The sequence below is a fragment of the Zophobas morio genome, unplaced genomic scaffold (genome assembly GCF_036711695.1).
Source record: "Zophobas morio isolate AGI-343-1 ecotype UQ-CSIRO unplaced genomic scaffold, CSIRO_AGI_Zmor_V1 ptg000026l, whole genome shotgun sequence".
NCBI lineage: Eukaryota > Metazoa > Arthropoda > Insecta > Coleoptera > Tenebrionidae > Zophobas > Zophobas morio.
The window spans coordinates 14,749,681-14,768,429 of NW_026972131.1; the positions used below are offsets into that span (position 1 = coordinate 14,749,681).

Consider the following 18,749-nt stretch of genomic DNA (forward strand, 5'->3'; position numbering starts at 1 on the left):
GACTTCTGAGGCCTGAATTCTTCAAGCAAATATATTTAGTTAAATTTCAAAAATGGTCGAAAATGGGTCAAAATTTGCATAGTTTAAAATTTCATTTTTGGAAAATTCTGACTTTAATTTTGGGACCCCGTTTTTTTTTTTTTGAAAAATTTTAGTAGCATGTAAAAAAAAACTGCCAAATTAACCCTACCCAGCTTCAATTTTGAATTTCATTGGTTTATTTTATTTATTGTGAATTATATTTTGTGAAGTGGTCAGTCTAATTAAAAAAAAAGCACTTCGAAGTGGCCTTCCGGGAAGCTTCACCGGATTGTCCGTTGCCTCCAGAACCTGTTCTGACAAGATGGGTTTCATGGATTAAAACGGCAGATGTTTTGATATCATTTTGAGGTTATAAAGAAGGTTCGTTTATCGCTGTTCATAATTTTGTTGTGTAATTCTATTAGCTGCTAAGATAAGACTGATTTTGGCAAATGAGACATCCTCTGAGAAAAGAGAGGGTGGGTGGGCGGGGCTAGTATCTTCTAAGATAAGACTGATTTTGACAATTTAGATACCCTCTTCAAAGTGGTACTTTACTGTGAAATAAAAATGTAATTATATTTTGTGGAGTGGTCACTCTAATGAAACAAAAGCTCTGAAAAGTAGCCTTCCGGGAAGCCTTACCGGATTGTCCATTGCCTCCAGAACCTGTTCTAACAATGTGGGGTTCATGGATTAGAACGGCATATATTATTGCTATCATTTTGACGATATAAAAAAGGTTCGTTTATCGCTGTTCGTAATTTTGTTATGTAATTCTATTAGCTGCTGAAATAATACTGATTTTGGCAAATGAGACATCCTCTGAGAAGAGAAAGGGTGGATGGGCGGGGTTAGTACCTGCTAAGATAAGACGGATTTTGGCAAATGAGATCTCCCTAAGAAAATAGAGGGCGGGTGGGTGGGGTTAGTACCTGCTAAAGAAGATCGACTTTGGCAGATGACATACTCTGTAATAAAAAGGAGGGTGGGTGGGCGGGGCTAGTTCATGCTAAGATAAGACTGAGTTTGGTAAATGAGATATCCTCTAAGAAAAGAGAGGGCGGGTGGGCGTGGCTCGATATCGATGTACTGATTTCAAAAATATAGCGTGTTTATGGTCACGAAGCAATATTTTCGGAAGATTCAGTAATAAATGTGAATTTTTGGAAATATCTAAAAATTACTATATTTTAATAGTGGATTATGGAAAAACTGTTGGAGTTACTCAAGAAACAAGGCCAGAAGTGACTTCTGAGGCCCAAATTCTACAAGCAAATGGATTTATTTAAATTTCAAAATGATCGAAAATGATCATAGTTTAAAATTTCATTTTTGGAAAATTCTCACTTTTAATTTTGAGAGCCCGATTTTTTTTTTGAAAAATTTAAAACGGTCTTGAGGTTCCTGATTCGAAAGAATTTGAAAGTGCTTTGCAGCCTCTAGTGTCTTTTCGTATAATAATTTAATTAAATTTCTTAGAGGATAAGTTATATTTGCTAAAATCAGTCTTATTTTAGCAGTTGGTAATCCCGCCCACCCATCCTCTCTTTTCTTAGACGCTATGTCATTTACCAAAATCAGTTTTATCTTAACAAATACTAACCCCACCCACCCGCCCTATCTTTTCTTCGAGGAATTGTGATTTGCCAAAATAAGCCTTATTTTACCAGTTACTAGTCTAGTACCTGCTATGGTAAGACTGACTTTGGCAAATGAGATCTCTCTAAGAAAATAGAGGGCAGGTAGGTGGGGTTAGCACCTGCTAAAATAAGATCGACTTTGGCAGATGACATACTCTCTAATAAAAAGGAGGGTGGGTGGGCGGGCCTAGTTCCTGCTAAGATAAGACTGATTTTGGCAAATGAGATATCCTCTAAGAAAAGAGAGGGCGGGTGGGCGGGGCTAGATCTCGATGTACTGAATCCAAAAATATAGCGTGTTTATGGTCACGAAGACACATTTTCGAAAGATTCAGTACGAAATGCGAATTTTTGAAAATTTCTAAAAATTGTGATATTTCAATAGTGGATTATCGAAAGACTCTTGGAGTTCCCCAAGGAACAAGGCCAAGAGTGACTTCTGGGGCCCGAATTCTTCAAGCAAATATATTTAGTTAAATTTCAAAAATGGTCGAAAATGGGTCAAAATTTGCATAGTTTAAAATTTAATTTTTGGAAAATTCTGACTTTAATTTTGGGACCCCGTTTTTTTTTTGAAAAATTTCATTGGCATGTGAACAAAAACTGTCAAATTAGCCCCACCCAGCTTCAATTTTGAATTTCATTGGTTTATTTTATTTAGTGTGAATTATATTTTGTGAAGTGGTCAGTCCAATTAAAAAAAATCACTTCGTAGTGGCCTTCCGGGAAGCTTTACCGGATTGTCCGTTGCTTCCAGAACCTGTTCTGACAAGATGGGTTTCATGGATTAAAACGGCAAATGTTTTGATATCATTTTGAGGTTATAAAGAAGGTTCGTTTATCGCTGTTCATAATTTTGTTGTGTAATTCTATTAGCTGCTAAAATAAAACTGATTTTGGCAAATGAGGCACTTTCTGTGAAAAGAGAGGGTGGGTGGGCGGGGCTAAGACGGATTTTGGTAAATGAGATCTCCCTAAGAAAATAGAGTACGGGTGGGTGGGGATTAGTACCTGCTAAAATAAGATCGACTTTGGCAGATGACATACTCTCTAATAAAAAGGAGGGCGGGTGGGCGGGGCTAGTTCCCGCTAAGATAAGACTGAGTTTGGCAAATGAGACATCCTCTAAGGAAAGAGAGGGCGGGTGGGCGTGGCTAGATATCGATGTACTGATTCCAAAAATATAGCGTGTTTATGGTCACAAAGCAACATTTTCGGAAGATTCAGTACGAAATGCGAATTTTTGAAAATTTCTAAAAATTGCGATACATATTTCAATAGAACTGCCCAAGAAAGAAGGCCAGAAGTGACTTCTGAGGCCCGAATTCTACAAGCAAACGGATTTTTTTAGATGTCAAAATGGTCGAAATTTGCATTGTTTAAAATTTCATTTTTGGACCTCGATTTTTTTTTTGAAAAATTTAAAACAGTCTTGAGGTTCTAGGTATTCCTGATTGGAAAGAATTTGAAAGTGTTTTGGAGGCGCTAGTGTCTTTTCGTATAATAATTTAATTAAATTTCTTAGAGGATAAGTTATTTGCCAAAATCAGTCTTATCTTAGCAGGGATTAGCCCCGCCCACCCGCCCTCTTTTTATTAGAGAATATGTCATCTGCCAAAGTCAGTCTTATCTTAGCAGGTACTGATTAATGATCGACACGTGGAGGTAACGGATAAAGGGCCGTTTATATGGAGGGCACGCTGAAGAGATTGTTTGGAATTATCCATAAAATCTGGGAAGGGCTGCTGCATTTTTTCATTAGTGTTCTTCCTTTTCGCTCGTTCCTTGCTTTTGATGTTTTTTCCATTTTTACGCACCGAGCGTTTTTTTGTGCTTCCACTTCGTTTTCTTTTGATTTACGTTTTTATTTCACGTACACCTACACTCGACTTAAGTCTTATGTAATACTTGGTTGTGTGGGAAGGAGCAAACTTTTACCTCGAAGTGTGTAACACCCTGCGGGTGACAAACTTTTCCGTCTTCGAGAAGTTCAGGGTTCTAGTCCTTGACCTTGTCTTAGTCACGAAAACTACCACATCTAAAAAAAAATTCGATGCAAATCTTGAACTATGAAATTGTATACAGGGTGAGTCATGCGGAATTTAATCGTAAAATTTATAGCCACCAGGTGTACAGTCGCCGACTTTTCAACTAACTGTTAACGAAGCAACAAATTTTATGTTCTACTGTTTGTTTATGACATAGTTCTCGCGCATTCGAACATAGATGGAACGCCGATAAATTTTACTTTATTGAGTTATCTCAAGCACTCGATAATGCTAAACAACGAACTATCCCGGAATACTTGGAGTGGCTTTCGTAGTTATTTTTCATCCGAATCTCCGGATACGAGTGGATATTTCATCCCCGACGAGGTCCAATTGTTTTCGTCCATGTTGGTCCTGATGGCACAGTCCTTACCGTAAAAATTCATCAAGGAGATGCAACGTGACCAGCTTACATTACACAGATATCCCGGATTTTTTCATTTTGCCATTCTCATCAGAACCAGCAAATAGCGTGGATTTTACTGCAATGTCAATGTCTGCTAGACTAGGGGGAATACACTCGCATCCCGCAAGGAATATCGATCCTTCAGGATAATAAAAGCCAGCGGGGGTCTTATGCGCTACTTAGATGCACGGACGATGCGCTTTCTTTCCTTGACGAATCCTTGGCGAGCTTTTGTGTTGTACGTATCCATGAAGAGCGATTTTTCGTGTTGACAAATTGACACGTCGTTCGTAAACTCCGTGAATGAGTATGGTCTCAGCGTGGAGCCTTGCGCATTTCCACCCAAGTGCTATTTCTAAACTGAAAATAAGATTTTAGTAGTAATAGTCCACTTTTATTAAATCCAGTTCCGATTCAATTCGTTACAAATTCCCTTCGGAAGCCCTCTTTTTCGTATTATTCTTGTATAATTTCCATATCAACGAAACTGCGAAGTTTAATAGCCTCGCAACTTCGCTCACTTTCTTTCGACTTCGTGATGCGAATGGAATTCCTGTGAATGGCGCTATCCAATCGATTCGGTTTCAATTGGGTGTTCGCTGGCAATTTTTGTGTGTTGCCAACTTAAGACCGATTCGTGTATTTTCTTCCGCTTTTTCGGGCGGACTTTATTTATTGCATGCAACGCTGCAATCGATAGCAGATTAGCGCCGTAGCGCGAACTCCCACGATAAGGCTTCTCAACAGTGACGTAGCTAACTTCCACTGCCCCAAATATGATTTAATTAATTTTAATTTAGAAAAAGATCTTTCTGTCGTTAAAAAATTATTGTCCACAAACAGAAACTTTGCAATATCTGTAATTTTAGTTATTTTTTGCTGAATAATTTCACCAACAACAATGTTTTTAAAACTAACGATTTGCCCACAGATTGCACTAGAAATATCTTCTTCGTATTTATTTGCCAACTTTGATGCTGCCTCCACAAATTCTTCGTCTGTACTATTCAACATTTCCGGTGGTTCCAGAAAAGAAAAATAGTTTCTGACGTTTTTCATGCTTTCAAACCTATCTTGAATTTGAATGTTTAAAATATCAAGAGCAAGATAGAAAACGGTTGTTTTAAATTTTTCAGTGGGATCTTTGAAAACGGCATCTTCACATAATTCGTCATGAAACAGTTTTACTTTTTTTATACGTTTATTTGAAAAAGAATTGTTAATTTTCCAGGTATCAGCACCTTTCCTTGATTCCTCCATTATTTGTTCAAAATTGTCACGTATACTTTGAAATTTGTCTTTTAGATCTTCCATCCATTTACAAGCCTCATCTAAAGTAATATTTGAACTCTGTAAAGTTTTTGAGACCAAATTAACATTTTCTAAAATTTTGCATTGAAATACTAATAGAGCAACAAATTCAAATGAATCCGTTTTTTTACGAAGAGCTACAGCTTCATCTATTTCACTTTTCTTTTTTGATGTTAAAATAATTTCAGCTCATAACTGTTGAGAGATTATATCTAATGGCAATTAGAGAATCAAATCTCGATGACCATCTGGTGGGGCATAACTTTTTTAAAGTTTTTTTTATAACACACTTATCATTTTCTTTCATCTCAATGTTAAGTTGTTGCCATCTCGGTAAACTCTCACTGAAATAGACGTATATAGCATTTATTAAAAATCATAAAATGCGGAAATTCCTGGTACATTCTTAACAGAATCATTAAGAACTAAATTGAGGTTATGTGTAGCGCAATGAACATATTCGGCGTAATGATGTTGTTTCAAGTTCTCCATTTTTTTTATACCATTTTCCCGATTTTTTAATTTTCATTTTCTGGATTTGATATCACAATTTTTCGTTTATTCAATTTTTCACATTTTCAATTCCTCGATTTTCCAATTTTCAATATTTAGATTTTACAATAATTTTCCTGTTTTCGACCGCAATTTTTCGATCTTTAAGTTTCTCAATTTTTAATTTTTCGATTTTTGAATTTTCCGTTTCTTCAATTTGTCAAGTTTTTAGATTTCTCGAAGCCTTCATTTTATACTTTTGCGTTTTTTCATTTTGAGTTTTCAATTTTACAATTTTTCTATTTTATAACGTTTCCATTTTGTTTATTCGGAAAGTAGAAAATGCGAAAAATTGAAAAATCGGAAAATTAAAAAATTGGAAAAAATTGAAGAAACAAAAAATGCAAAATCGATAAAACGGAAAATCGAATGGAATTTGTTTTTACGATTTTTTAACTTCGATTTTTTAAACTTTTTAATCTGTATTTCAATTTTTCGATTTTTGGAATTTTCTGTTTCTCATAATTATGTTCTTCTGTCGAGTAGGAGTGGAAAGTAATAGAATCTAGGATGTAAAAACAGTAAAAAAAACGCTAATCGTGACTTTTTTTTGGTCGAATATGTCAAAAGTGCCAAAATCCAGTCTTGTCTTATCAAATATTAGCCCCGCCCACCCACCCTCTATTTTCTTGTAGGATGTCATCTGCCAAAATCTGTCTTATGTTGGGAAATATTAGCCCCAACTCCCTTCTCATTCTAACGACTAATTTTATTTCTGTCCAGTATAAGATCATTCCATCCATTCAGAGCAGATAAACCAATCACCGAAATGGAGACAGGGTGGGTGGGCGGGGCTAATTTTGTTCTTCTGTCGAGTAGGAGTGGAAACTAATAGAATCTAGGATGTGAATAAAGTAAAAAAAGCACTAATCCTAACTTTTTTTTGGTCGAATATGTCAAGTGCCAAAATCAGTCTTATCTTATCAAATACTAGCCCCGCCCACCCACCCTCTTTTTCTTGTAGGATATGTCATCTGCCAAAATCTGTCTTATCTTAGAAAATATTAGCTCCACCCACCCACCCCCTCTCCTCATTCTAACGACTAATTTTATTTCTGTTCAATATAAGATCATTCCATCCATTCAGAGCGTATAAAACCAATCACCGAAATAGAGGCCGGGTGGGTGGGCGGGGCTAATTATGTTCTTTTCTCGAGTGGGAGTGCCAACTAATAGAATCTAGGATGTGAAAAAAGTAAAAAAAGCACTAATCCTAACTTTTTTTTGGTCGAATATGTCAAAAATGCCAAAATCAGTCTTATCTTAGCAAATATTAGCCCCGTGCGCCCACCCCCTCTTCTCATTCTAACGACTAATTTTATTTCTGTTTATAAGGTCATTACTTTCATTCAAATTGGATAAAATCAACCACTGAAAAGGAGACAGGGTGAGTGGGCGGGGCTAATTATGTTCTTCTGTCGAGTAGGAGTGGAAACTAATAGAATCTAGGATGTAAAAACAGTAAAAAAAGCGCTAATCGTGACTTTTTGTTGGTCGAATATGTCAAAAGTGCCAAAATCCAATCTTGTCTTATCAAATATTAGCCCCGCCCACCCACCCTCTATTTTTTTGTAGGATTGTCATCTGCCAAAATCTGTCTTATCTTGCCAAATATTACCCCACCCACCCACCCTCACTTCTCATTTAACGACTAATTTTATTTCTGTCCAGTTTATCGATTTTTTTGAGTTTTTCGATTTTTCCGTTTATCTTTTTTTTAAGTAAATATTTCAATTTTGAATTTTCCGATTTCGGCCTATTTCGGTTTCTCGATCTTTTGAAGTCTCAAGTTTTCGATTTCGATTTCTTGCTTTTTCGATTTTCAAAATTTTCGATTTTTTAAATTTTTCATTTTTCCCTTTTATAATCTTTATGTTTCGATTTCCCGATTTTAATTTTTTAATGTGTTTCAATTTTTCCATTTTTGGAATTTTCAATTTCTCGATTTTTAAGTTTTCGCTATCTCAATTTTAAACATCGCAATTTTGGGAATTTTTCAATTTCTATATTTTTCAGATTTTCGATATTTTCATTTTCCCGATTTTGTAATTTTCATTTTCTTGATTTATATCACAATTTTTCATTTTTCCATTGTCTTTATTTTTTCAATGTTTCTTTGGATTTTATAATTTTTTGTTTATTCAATTTTTTCCATTTTCAATCTTTGATTTTTTAAGTTCTTGATTTCCAATTTTTTTATATTTCGAAGCTTTCATTTTGTGCTTTTTCAGTTTGACAATTTTTCTATTTTATAATTTTTCGATTTTGTTTATTCGAAAAGTTAAAAACCCGAAAAAATGAAAAATTGAAACAGTGAAAAACTAAAAACCGAGAAACTTAAAAATCTAAAAAAAAAAATTAATGAATCGAAGAATGGGAAAGAAGAAAAACAATTCGAATTGAAAAATTGGAAAATCCAAAAATTGTAAAATCGAAAAATTATAGAATCTTGAAAATTGTAAAGTCCAAAAACTGTGACATTGAAACACCGAAAAATTGAAAAATTCCAAAAACGAAAAACTGAAAAAGTGAACAACTTTAAAAATTATAATTATTAGGAGTGTTACATAATTAAAATGAAAACTAGAAAAACTGCAAATGAAAAATTAAAAAAAACGGAAAATTGAAAGCATAAAATTGAAAAAATAAAGAAAATTAAAAATCCTCAGGAAAAATTGACGAAATTAAAATCTGTAAACTCGTGAAATTTGCAAACTCTAAAATTTGAAACATCTAAAAGTTGGAAAATCAAAAACTGAAAAATCGAGAAATCGAAATTTTGGAAAATCGAAAAACCGAGGAATTCAAACTGAAAAAAATCGAGAATTCAAGATGTCGAAAAATCTAATTATCTAAAATTTAAAAAATAGAAAAATTACAATAACGAAAAATTTAACATTTAAAAAAAACACAAAATCAAAAAGTCGAAAAATCGAGAAATTGGGAAATGGAAAAATGAAAATTTAGAAAAACCAAAAATTGAAAAGCATAAAAAAATTAAAATCGGGTATTCGGAACGTAAAAAAAATAAAATCGATAAATTGAAAAATTTTAAATTTAAAAATTCGAAAACTTGAAAAACCGAAAAACTGAAGAAATGAAAAACCAAAAAATCGACAAATTGAAAAATCTCAAAACTGAAAAGTCGAAAAATTGAAAAACCCAAAAATCGATTTCCGGTAAGTCGAAAAATCAAAATTTAAAAAGTTGAAAAATGAAAATATCAAAAAACTTAAAAATATAGACATTCTCAAAATTGAAATGTTGAAAAATTGAGAAATTGAAAACTTAAAAATCCAGAATCGAAAAAGAACGAAAAGTAAAAACATTTTAAAATCGAAAAAACGAAAAATCGAGATGTAAGAAATTGAAAATTCCAAAATCGAAAAATTGGAATACACGTTAAAAAGGTTAAAATCGGGAGATCGAAGCATAACAAAACATAAATTCGAAAAATGGAGAATTTTAAAAATCTAAAAACTTGAAGAAATAAAAAATTGAAAAATGTTTTCCATTTTTCAACCGAGAAATCGAAATTAAAAAATTGAGACATCAAAAGATCCGAGAAATGGAGAAATCGAAATAGCCCGAAATCGAAAAACCGGAAAATTTAAAACTGAAAAAAACGATAAATCAAAATATTCAAAATTCGAAAAATCAGAAATTTTAAAAATCGAAAGATCGAGAAATCGATATATCAAAAAAGTGAAAAATTTTAAATTAAAAAATTGGAGATATTGAAAAATCCCAAAATTGGAACAACGAATACTTGAGAAATCGAAAAACTGAAAAATCGATAAATTGGAAAGAGGAAAAATCGAAAAATCAAAGAATTGATTAATAGAGAAATTGAGAAATGTAAAAATGATTTTTTTTTAAATTGCAAAAATTGTAAAACTGAAATATCGAACAATTAAGTAAATTAAATATCGAGAAATCAAGAAATCGAAAAATTGTAATTCAATTTTGCTTTATTTTTCCACAAAAATTTCGATGTCGAAGATAAAAATTCAACACGGATTCATATACCATAGGTACACTGTTACTTTTTTTATAATTTAGATAACATTTATTTGAGAAAATTGTAGAACTGAAGAAACGAAAAATAGAAACATTGAAAAACTAGAAATCGAGAAAAAATTAATGAATCAAAGAACGAATTAAATCGAAAAATGTTCGTAAAGTCCAAAAACTAACATTCAAAGATCGAAAAATTAAAAAATTCTAAAAACGAAAAATTGAAAAAGTGAACAACTCTAATAAAAATTATAATTATTATTACATATCTAAAATGAAAATTAGAAAACCTGCAAATCAAAAATTGAAACAACGAAAAATTGAAAACAAAAAAAATTGAAAAATCCAAAAAACATCTTGGAATTGTCGAAATTACCTCCGATTATTTTTTTCTTGCAGACATGGCCCGGCGACGCAAGCAGCGCATCAAGTCGTCTTGAGGGATCGCAGCCATGGACCACAGCGTCAAGGCCATGACGTCCCCTCGCATCCTCACCCGGGTGCTCAACCCGCACCGCTTCGAGAACGACGAGCTGGAGCAGCTCTACCAGCGCTACATCTGCAAACTGCAGCACTCCAGCGTGGCGGCCGTGGTGGCCATCTTCGTGGTGCTGACGGCGCTGCTGGCCAACCTGGGGTTGATCTACGCGCAAGGCCCCACCGCCCAGAACGTGTACCACGCCGCCCATTGTATCCTCTTCGCCCTGCTGCTGGGCTTCCTGCACACGCGGTTCATGCAGGACGCGTACTTGCTCTGGGTCTGCTACGTGGTGCTGTTCTTCCTGGCCATCTTCTGCGCGCTGGCGCTGCCGCTGTACCCCGAGAGCTCGACGGCGAAGGTGGCGGCCGAGGGTACGTGGCAGGTGGTGTTCGTGGTGTTCCTGGCCTACGCGATGATGCCGCTCAAGTCGTGGATCGCGGCCATCTTCGGGCTGCTGCTGTGCTGCGCTCACGTCACCATCGCGACGCTCTTCGCCAGGGATTTCCAGGAGCTGATGTGGCAGCAGGTAGAGTTTCGAAAACGGTGTGGATCGATAAATGTGATCAGAGATGGTGGTGTGTTGAAGGGTTTTTAATTACGAAAGCGTGGATTTACGAAAACGCGAGTTCTATTAGTAATGAAATTTCAATTTTACGTAAAGAGTGCGTTTCGTTTTAATGTCGATAGCAGCCACCGCCCAGGTTTGTCGGTCTGGAACGCGACTTCGCTAGATGTCACTGAAACCTGCCAGGTTACATCAAAACTAACAAAGAATTGGGTTATAATTGCTCAGGACGGGATTTATTTTTCGACGATATGAATTCGTTTCTGTCATATTTTATTTACAGGAGCGGCGTAAAGCTTGTTTGCACACATCAGTCGAAACCTCATTGTTATTCGCTTTCGCTTGGATACAGAAAAACAAAATACAGAAAGAAAAATATTTACTTACATGGTATGTGTATTCGGTACTATAAAAAATTATTATCTTTAAAATCGTGTAACGAATTTAGTGATGTTGGCCGGGTTTTAGGGTGGTTTTCGAAGCGATATTTTTGTGTGTCGGTAAATCCGAATCTGACATTAATTTTATTAGATCAGAACTTTTCTAATAAAGTGGAATTTAGCCGGAGACCGTAAACATCAGTCGTGTTAGAGGTCTCCATGCGAGCACAGCATAATTAAGACGGTATTTGCCTATATTTTTTTCTTAACATACAAGTATTCTTTGAACAATACGATAGTCAAAAACCTGTTTTTAATTTTTCGTAGGGAAGTAAGGATTTTGCAGTTAAGCTCCGCCCCCTTGGTTCACGACGAATAAAAAAATCATTACAATTGAGATTGGGCGGGTGGGCGGGGCTACATTTTGCCTTGTTTTCTTAATATGTGTAGACTTATTTCGACAACAAGAAACTTACAACATGTATAAAATGGTAAACTTTTGTAGTAGTCAACTTAAATCCCACACTTTTCTTTTACAACCCTTTTAAATATGGCAGAAGGTGAACATCAAAGTTACTATCAAAAGCAACATCAACAAGGAAATTTATAATTAAATTTAAATTACTTAAATCAATTTTGGGAATACATAATTTAATAATTTATGATTGCGTCATTATGCAGAGGCATTTTTTTCTACATTGTAACCAATTTTTAAAATAAAAAATTCGAAAGATTTGACACTTGACCAGACAACGTATTATTATTATTTGTCACTTACTATCAAATATTTTTTAAAATAATGTCCAGTTACTTCTGCTTATCTAGATGGCTAGAAAAAATAAGTACCAAAATTTCTAGTAATTCTGACATTTGTCGGATTATTTCTCTTATTAAAGTTTGAAATATAATAGAACTCCAAACTAATTATAAATTAACAATGATTCTATAATGACGTATTATCCACATAACCTCGAAAATAGTGGAAGTCGCAAGGATCTCGTGAGTACCTCTGAACAGGGTTTCTAAAAAGTGTGGAACCTAAAAAATGCTCTTAAAACGGCTATTACAATACGCAAATTGGTTAATGGATTCATTGTCGAAGTCTTGGGGAGCAAGAAAACTAATTTTTTTAGGGATCATACTAAAAACACTAAGACAAGGGTTAGTGCTGACTCCTTTGTTATTCTTCTTGTCTAATAATGATCTATCGCTTACAAATCCTGAGCAGGACATTGTTTTTATGTTTGTCAAATTACGGTTCATGGGACGAATTTGGACCCACATTAAAAAAATTAAGCAATAATATTTTGCTATAAAAAATACAAAAAAAATATATATATATTTTCTTAATACACATAGCCATATTTTCACAATAAGAAACTTAAAACACGGTTAAAACGGTACACTTTTTCAAGGAAATATGGATTTCGCAATTATTGGGCAAACTCGATACATATTTCCTTATACAAATTTTACGTTCAAATTTTCGCAGAAACATTTGCAAGGTATAATAACGTTTTACTCCCGACGCGGTTCGTACCTCTACGTGGCGCAGTGAGTTTATAGGAAATAATGACCCTTATGTATTTTTTTAAGAATGTGAAACCCTGTCGGGGGTCCTAACTGTCTTTTTAAAAAATTTAAAACCTTCCCGGAGGCCCCAAATGTCTCTTTTTTAATGTGAAACCTTCTCGAGAGCCCCAACTGTCTTTTGAAAATGTAAAACCTTCTCGGGGGCTCCGTGTATATATTTTTAACAATGTGAAACCTTGCCGAGGGTCCTTAACTGTCTTTTTAAAAATGTAAAACTTTCTCGGAGGCCCCACATGTATTTTTTCAAGAATGTGAAACCTTCTCGAGAGCCCCAACTGTCTTTTGAAAATGTAAAACCTTCTCGGGAGTCCCAAATGGCTTTTTTGAAAATGTAAAACCTTCTCGGAAGTCCCAACTGACTTTTTTAAATGTAAAAATCTTCTCGGGAGTCCCAACTGTCTTTTTTGAAAATGTAAAACCTTGTCGGGAGTCCCAACTGGGTTTTTTGAAAATGCAAAATCTTCTTGGAACTTCCAACTGTCTTTTTTGAAAATGTAAAATCTTTTCGGAAGTCCCAACTGTCTTTTGAAAATGGAAAACCTTCTCGGGGGTCCCAATTGTCTTTTTTTAAAAATGTAAAACCTTGTCGGGGGTTCCACATGTATTTTTTTTAAAAATGTCAAACCTTCTCTTGAGTCCCAACTGGCTTTTTTGAAAATGTAAAACCTTCTCAATAGTCCCAACTGGGTTTTTTGAAAATGAAACATCTTCTCGGGAGTTCCAACTGTCTTTTTTAAAAATGTCAAATTTTCTCGGGGGTCCCAACTGGCTTTTTTGAAAATGTAAAACCTTCTCGGGAGTCCCAACTGGGTTTTTTGAAAATGAAAAACCTTCTCGGGAGTCCCAACTGGCTTTTTTGAAAATGTAAAACCTTCTCGGGAGTCCCAAATGGCTTTTTTGAAAATGTAAAACCTTCTCGGGAGTCCCAACTGGCATTTTTGAAAATGTAAAACCTTCTCGGGGGTCCCAAATATATTTTTTTGAAAATGTAGAACCTTCTCGGGAGTCCCAACTGGCTTTTTTGAAAATGTAAAATCTTCTCGGGAGTTCCAACTCTTTTTTGAAAATGTAAAACCTTCTTGGGAGTCCCAACTGTCTTTTTTGAAAATGTAAAACCTTCTCGGGAGTCCCAACTAGTTTTTTTGAAAATGTAAAACCTTCTCGGGGGGTCCCAAATATTTCTTTTTTACAATGTAAAACCTTGTCGGGGATCCTAACTGTCTTTTTAAAAATATAAAATCTTCTCGGGGGCTCCATGTGTATATTTTTAACAATGTGAAACCTTGTCGAGGGTCCTTAACTGTCTTTTTAAAAATGTAAAACCTTCTCGGAGGCCCCACATGTATTTTTTCAAGAATGTGAAACTTTCTCGAGAGCCCCAACTGTCTTTTGAAAATGTAAAACCTTCTCGGGAGTCCCAACTGGCTTTTTTGAAAATGTAAAACCTTCTCGGGAGTCCCAACAGTCTTTTTTGAAAATGTAAAACCTTCTCGGAAGTCCCAACTGACTTTTTTAAATGTAAAAATCTTCTCGGGAGTCCCAGCTGTCTTTTTTGAAAATGTAAAACCTTCTCGGGAGTCCCAACTGGGTTTTTTGAAAATGCAAAATCTTCTCGGGACTTCCAACTGTCTTTTTTGAAAATGTAAAACCTTTTCGGGAGTCCCAACTGTCTTTTGAAAATGTAAAACCTTCTCGGGGGTCCCAATTGTCTTTTTTTAAAAATGTAAAACCTTGTCGAGGGTTCCACATGTATTTTTTTTAAGAATGTGAAACTTTCTCCGGAATCCCAACTGTCTTTTTTAAAAATGTCAAACCTCGGGAGTCCCAACTGGCTTTTTTCAAAATGTAAAACCTTCTCGGGAGTCCCAACTGGCTTTTTTGAAAATGTAAAACCTTCTCGGGAGTCCCAACTGACTTTTTTTAAAATGTAAAATCTTCCTGGGAGTCCCAACTGTCTTTTTTGAAAATGTAAAACCTTCTCGGGAGTTCCAACTGGGTTTTTTGAAAATGGAACATCTTCTCGGGAGTTCCAACTGTCTTTTTTAAAAATGTCAAATTTTCTCGGGGGTCCCAACTGGCTTTTTTGAAAATGTAAAACCTTCTCAGGAGTCCCAACTGGCTTTTTTGAAAATGTAAAACCTTCTCGGGAGTCCCAACTGGCATTTTTGAAAATGTAAAACCTTCTCGGGAGTCCCAAATATATTTTTTGAAAATGTAGAACCTTCTCGGGAGTCCCAACTGGCTTTTTTGAAAATGTAAAATCTTCTCGGGAGTTCCAACTCTTTTTTGAAAATGTAAAACCTTCTCGGGAGTCCCAACTGTCTTTTTTGAAAATGTAAAACCTTCTCGGGAGTCCCAAATATATTTTCTGAAAATGTAAAAACCTTCTCGGGGGCGCCAAATATTTTTTTAAGAATGTCAAACTTTCTCGGGGGTCCCAACTGTCTTTTTTAAAAATGTAAAACCTTCTCGGGGGTCTCAAATGTCTTTTTTTAATGTGAATCCTTCTTGGGGGCCCCACGTGTATTTTTTTAAAAACATGAAACCTCTTCTCGGGGGGAAATATCTTTTTTAAGAATGTCAAACTTTCTCGGGGCTTCCAACTGTCTTTTTAAAAAATGTATAACCTTCTCGGAGGCCCCAGATCTCACTTTTTTTTTAATGTGAAACCTTCTTGGGACCCCCAAATTTGTTTTTTTTTTAATGTGAAACCTTCTCGGGGGTCCCAACTGTTTTTTAAAAATGTAAAACCTCGGGGGCCCAAATGTCTTTTTTTTAATGTTAAACCTTATCTGGGGTCCCAATTGTCTTTTTCTAAAAATGTAAAAACCTTCTTGGGGGCTCCACACGTATTTTTTTTAAGAATGTGAAACTTTCTCGGGAGTCCCAAAACCTTCTTTTTAATTATAAAACCTTCTCCGGGGCGCCAAAAAAATTTGTACATCTGAATTTCTATAAATTGAGAATTTTTTTACGCCAACGTTTAGAAGTGGTTTAAATAAATACAGCTCGCTTCGCTCGCTGAAAATAAATTTACGATCTTGTAACTCTTTCGTCAAGAAACCCCGATAATTATTATTCTATCGATTGTTTGTTGAACTTAAATTAATGTATAATCCAACCGTAAATATTTTATACAAGTTATGCTCTTTACTCTTCTATTTCTTCAATAATTTATCGACGGAATATCATCAAAAAAACCCAGTAACTATGCGGTCGCTGGAAATATTACCCACGATTCGAACTAGTTCGTTGTTTTATTAATCAAATACGGCGACCGAAATTGTGTGCTTAAATAATTCAGTTATTTGTTTAGGCATAAGAATCAATGAGTAAACAGACAAATACACCTGGCGTTCATTTTTAAAGAGAAAAGCCGGCTGTGTTTGCGCGGCAATTAGACAAGACATGAAAGGATATCAAGCAACAACAAATTAAAACTCCTTCAATCGAAAGTGTATTTTTCGATAATAAACCGCCTTTTCGTTGGAGCGTTTCTCACTCAATCACCAGCAACTCAATTAAATTTAAATGTGTTTACCGTCCACATTTGAAAAACCTCAGTGCACTTTATTTTCGCCGGAATCGAGTCGACGAAAGCTTTGTACACTTACTAAAATCCGAAAATTTCCAGGCGTTAATAAATTTACGACACGATCCAATTAAAAAATCGCACGCGCAAACCGAGAACTTCATTAATATTTATTAAAGAATTGTGGTGGCGTTTATGGTTGTTGTTAATAAAAGTGCAAGTTTTATATGTATGGTGTTGCGAAACGACGTCCATAAACGTCACTTGTCATTATTTAGTGTAATAGGCCGCCAAATTGAATTAACGAATTCATAAAAAATCTCTGGGTTATTAGATCGATTATCTGTAATTTATTGTAATAAATAACGACCGTTTCGAAATAATCGGTGGAGTAGTTAACAGCTGTCATTAGTTATAATCCTGGCAATTGAAATGATAAACGATAACGTCGCTTCTACCGCCGAGTGTATTCAACTCAACTTCTCGACTGGCCGAGAGCATCTAGCTCGTTGCGTAACGTAATGCGTTCCATTACATCCATGGCCGGCACGGGATTAATACAATTACGGGATGAGTTAGATATGCATCGGCACATCTTCTCGGCACACTTCATTGTCGCCAGATAACCCGTCCAACATTTCAAACGATTTTGTGTCGCGCATTCATAATCGCCGTTCAGTTTTATTGAAAAGAGCATTGAGACGTCAACGTCTTCGCCGTGACGATTTATCGTACACGCCTAGAATAAAAACCCTTTAATCAGCTTACGCCACTTTCACTCATTCTTAAAGTTCGCGATAATTTATTCGAAATAATTGCGGCGTTACGTAAGGACGGCCCGCTTATTTATAAATTATTTGTAGCGTTGCTTTTGCCGGAAAATCGATGCATTTAATTATTTATTAAGCCGGCGACTGCGTTGTAAAATTGAAACTTTTTAATGGGCGAAGAGTCCTGGTCCGGTGGGGTTTCACCGAAACGTTGACGGGGTTCGTACGTGATGTAGGTCGATAATAAATCTATGATGCTTCACGGTTCTTAGGTTTGGATTGGGTTTGATTTGTGACGATAAATCATACAGATGAGTTGACGTACGTAATGATATTGTTTATCTGGGTACGGGACATGGCGTGTTCATCTTAATAAACACGGTGATAAGGGGAGATTTTTGACACTAATTGTGGAGCGAAACGAGCAATCGAACAGGGGTCCGGTAGGTTATTAGTAGACGAGATGTTTGAATTGGTGATTTCTGCGTGAAAGAGAAACTGAAAGCTTTCCCGGAAGACCGAAATCGAGTTTGTTTTTTAGGGAAAGCACTTTGCGGATTAAAACCGGCAGGTTATGGTTCGGTAAAATAAGCGAGGAATTGGTAAACTGCACTGGCGCCGCTTTTGTTTGTTTCAACAACTTCAGAATTGAGCAGTCGTGTTAAAGTAAAAAAGTCGACAAATTTTTTTCACTGTCGAAAATTTTCCGAATTGGGTCATATCATCCTAATTTGCTTATTCGGCCACGGAATCTCTTGAAATTTGCACTCTTTATTAATTAGAAGCCCCGGGACAAGAATTGAAAAATTTTCACTTTTAAAAAAGTTGTCTAAAAATTGTGAAAAAATTCAGGGACGTAGATCTCGACATGCTGATTCCAAAAATATAGCATGTTGATGGACACGGAGCAACATTTTCGAAAGAATCGGTACGAAATGCGAATTTTTGAGAATTTCTAAAAATTTCGATATTTCAACGGTCGATTCTGAAAAAACGGTTGCAGTTATCAAACAAACGAAACCGGAAGTGTGTTCTAGAGCTCGAAATCTACAAGAAAATGTATTTAGTTAAGTTTCGAAAATGTCAAAATTTGGCCCAGTTTTGAAGAAGGGAGGACCATTGAAAAATTTTCACTTTTAAAAAAGTTGTCTAAAAATTGTGAAAAAATTCAAGGACGTAGATCGCGACATGCTGATTCCAAAAATATAGCGTGTTGATGGACACGGAGCAACATTTTCGAAAGAATCGGTACTAAATGCGAATTTTTGAGAATTTCTAAAAATTTCGATATTTCAAAGGCCGATTCTGAAAAAACGGTTGCAGTTGTCAAAGAAACGAGACCGGAAGTGTGTTCTAGAGCTCGAAATCTACAAGAAAATGTATTTGGTTAAGTTTCGAAAATGTCAAAATTTGGCCGAAATTTGAAGAAG

The 18,749-nt window shown here is 35.3% G+C and overlaps 1 protein-coding gene and 1 long non-coding RNA gene across 10 annotated transcripts in view; one reads left to right on the forward strand and one right to left on the reverse strand.

The window, feature by feature from the left end:
- Nucleotides 1–18,749, forward strand: part of LOC135136381 (Ca(2+)/calmodulin-responsive adenylate cyclase) — a 182,977-nt gene that overhangs the window by 72,220 nt on the left and 92,008 nt on the right. For all 9 annotated transcript variants that reach the window (XM_064065627.1, XM_064065619.1, XM_064065620.1 and 6 more), the window contains exon 2: nucleotides 10,398–11,005. In XM_064065627.1, coding sequence (XP_063921697.1) covers nucleotides 10,451–11,005 — 555 coding nt within the window. In that variant the 5' untranslated portion in view covers nucleotides 10,398–10,450. The remainder of the gene's footprint in view (nucleotides 1–10,397; nucleotides 11,006–18,749) is intronic.
- Nucleotides 13,216–15,482, reverse strand: LOC135136386 (uncharacterized). The gene is made up of 3 exons (XR_010281699.1): nucleotides 15,442–15,482; nucleotides 14,706–14,747; nucleotides 13,216–13,232 (listed from the first exon to the last, which is right to left on the reverse strand). It is a non-coding gene; the product is annotated as an uncharacterized LOC135136386 (long non-coding RNA).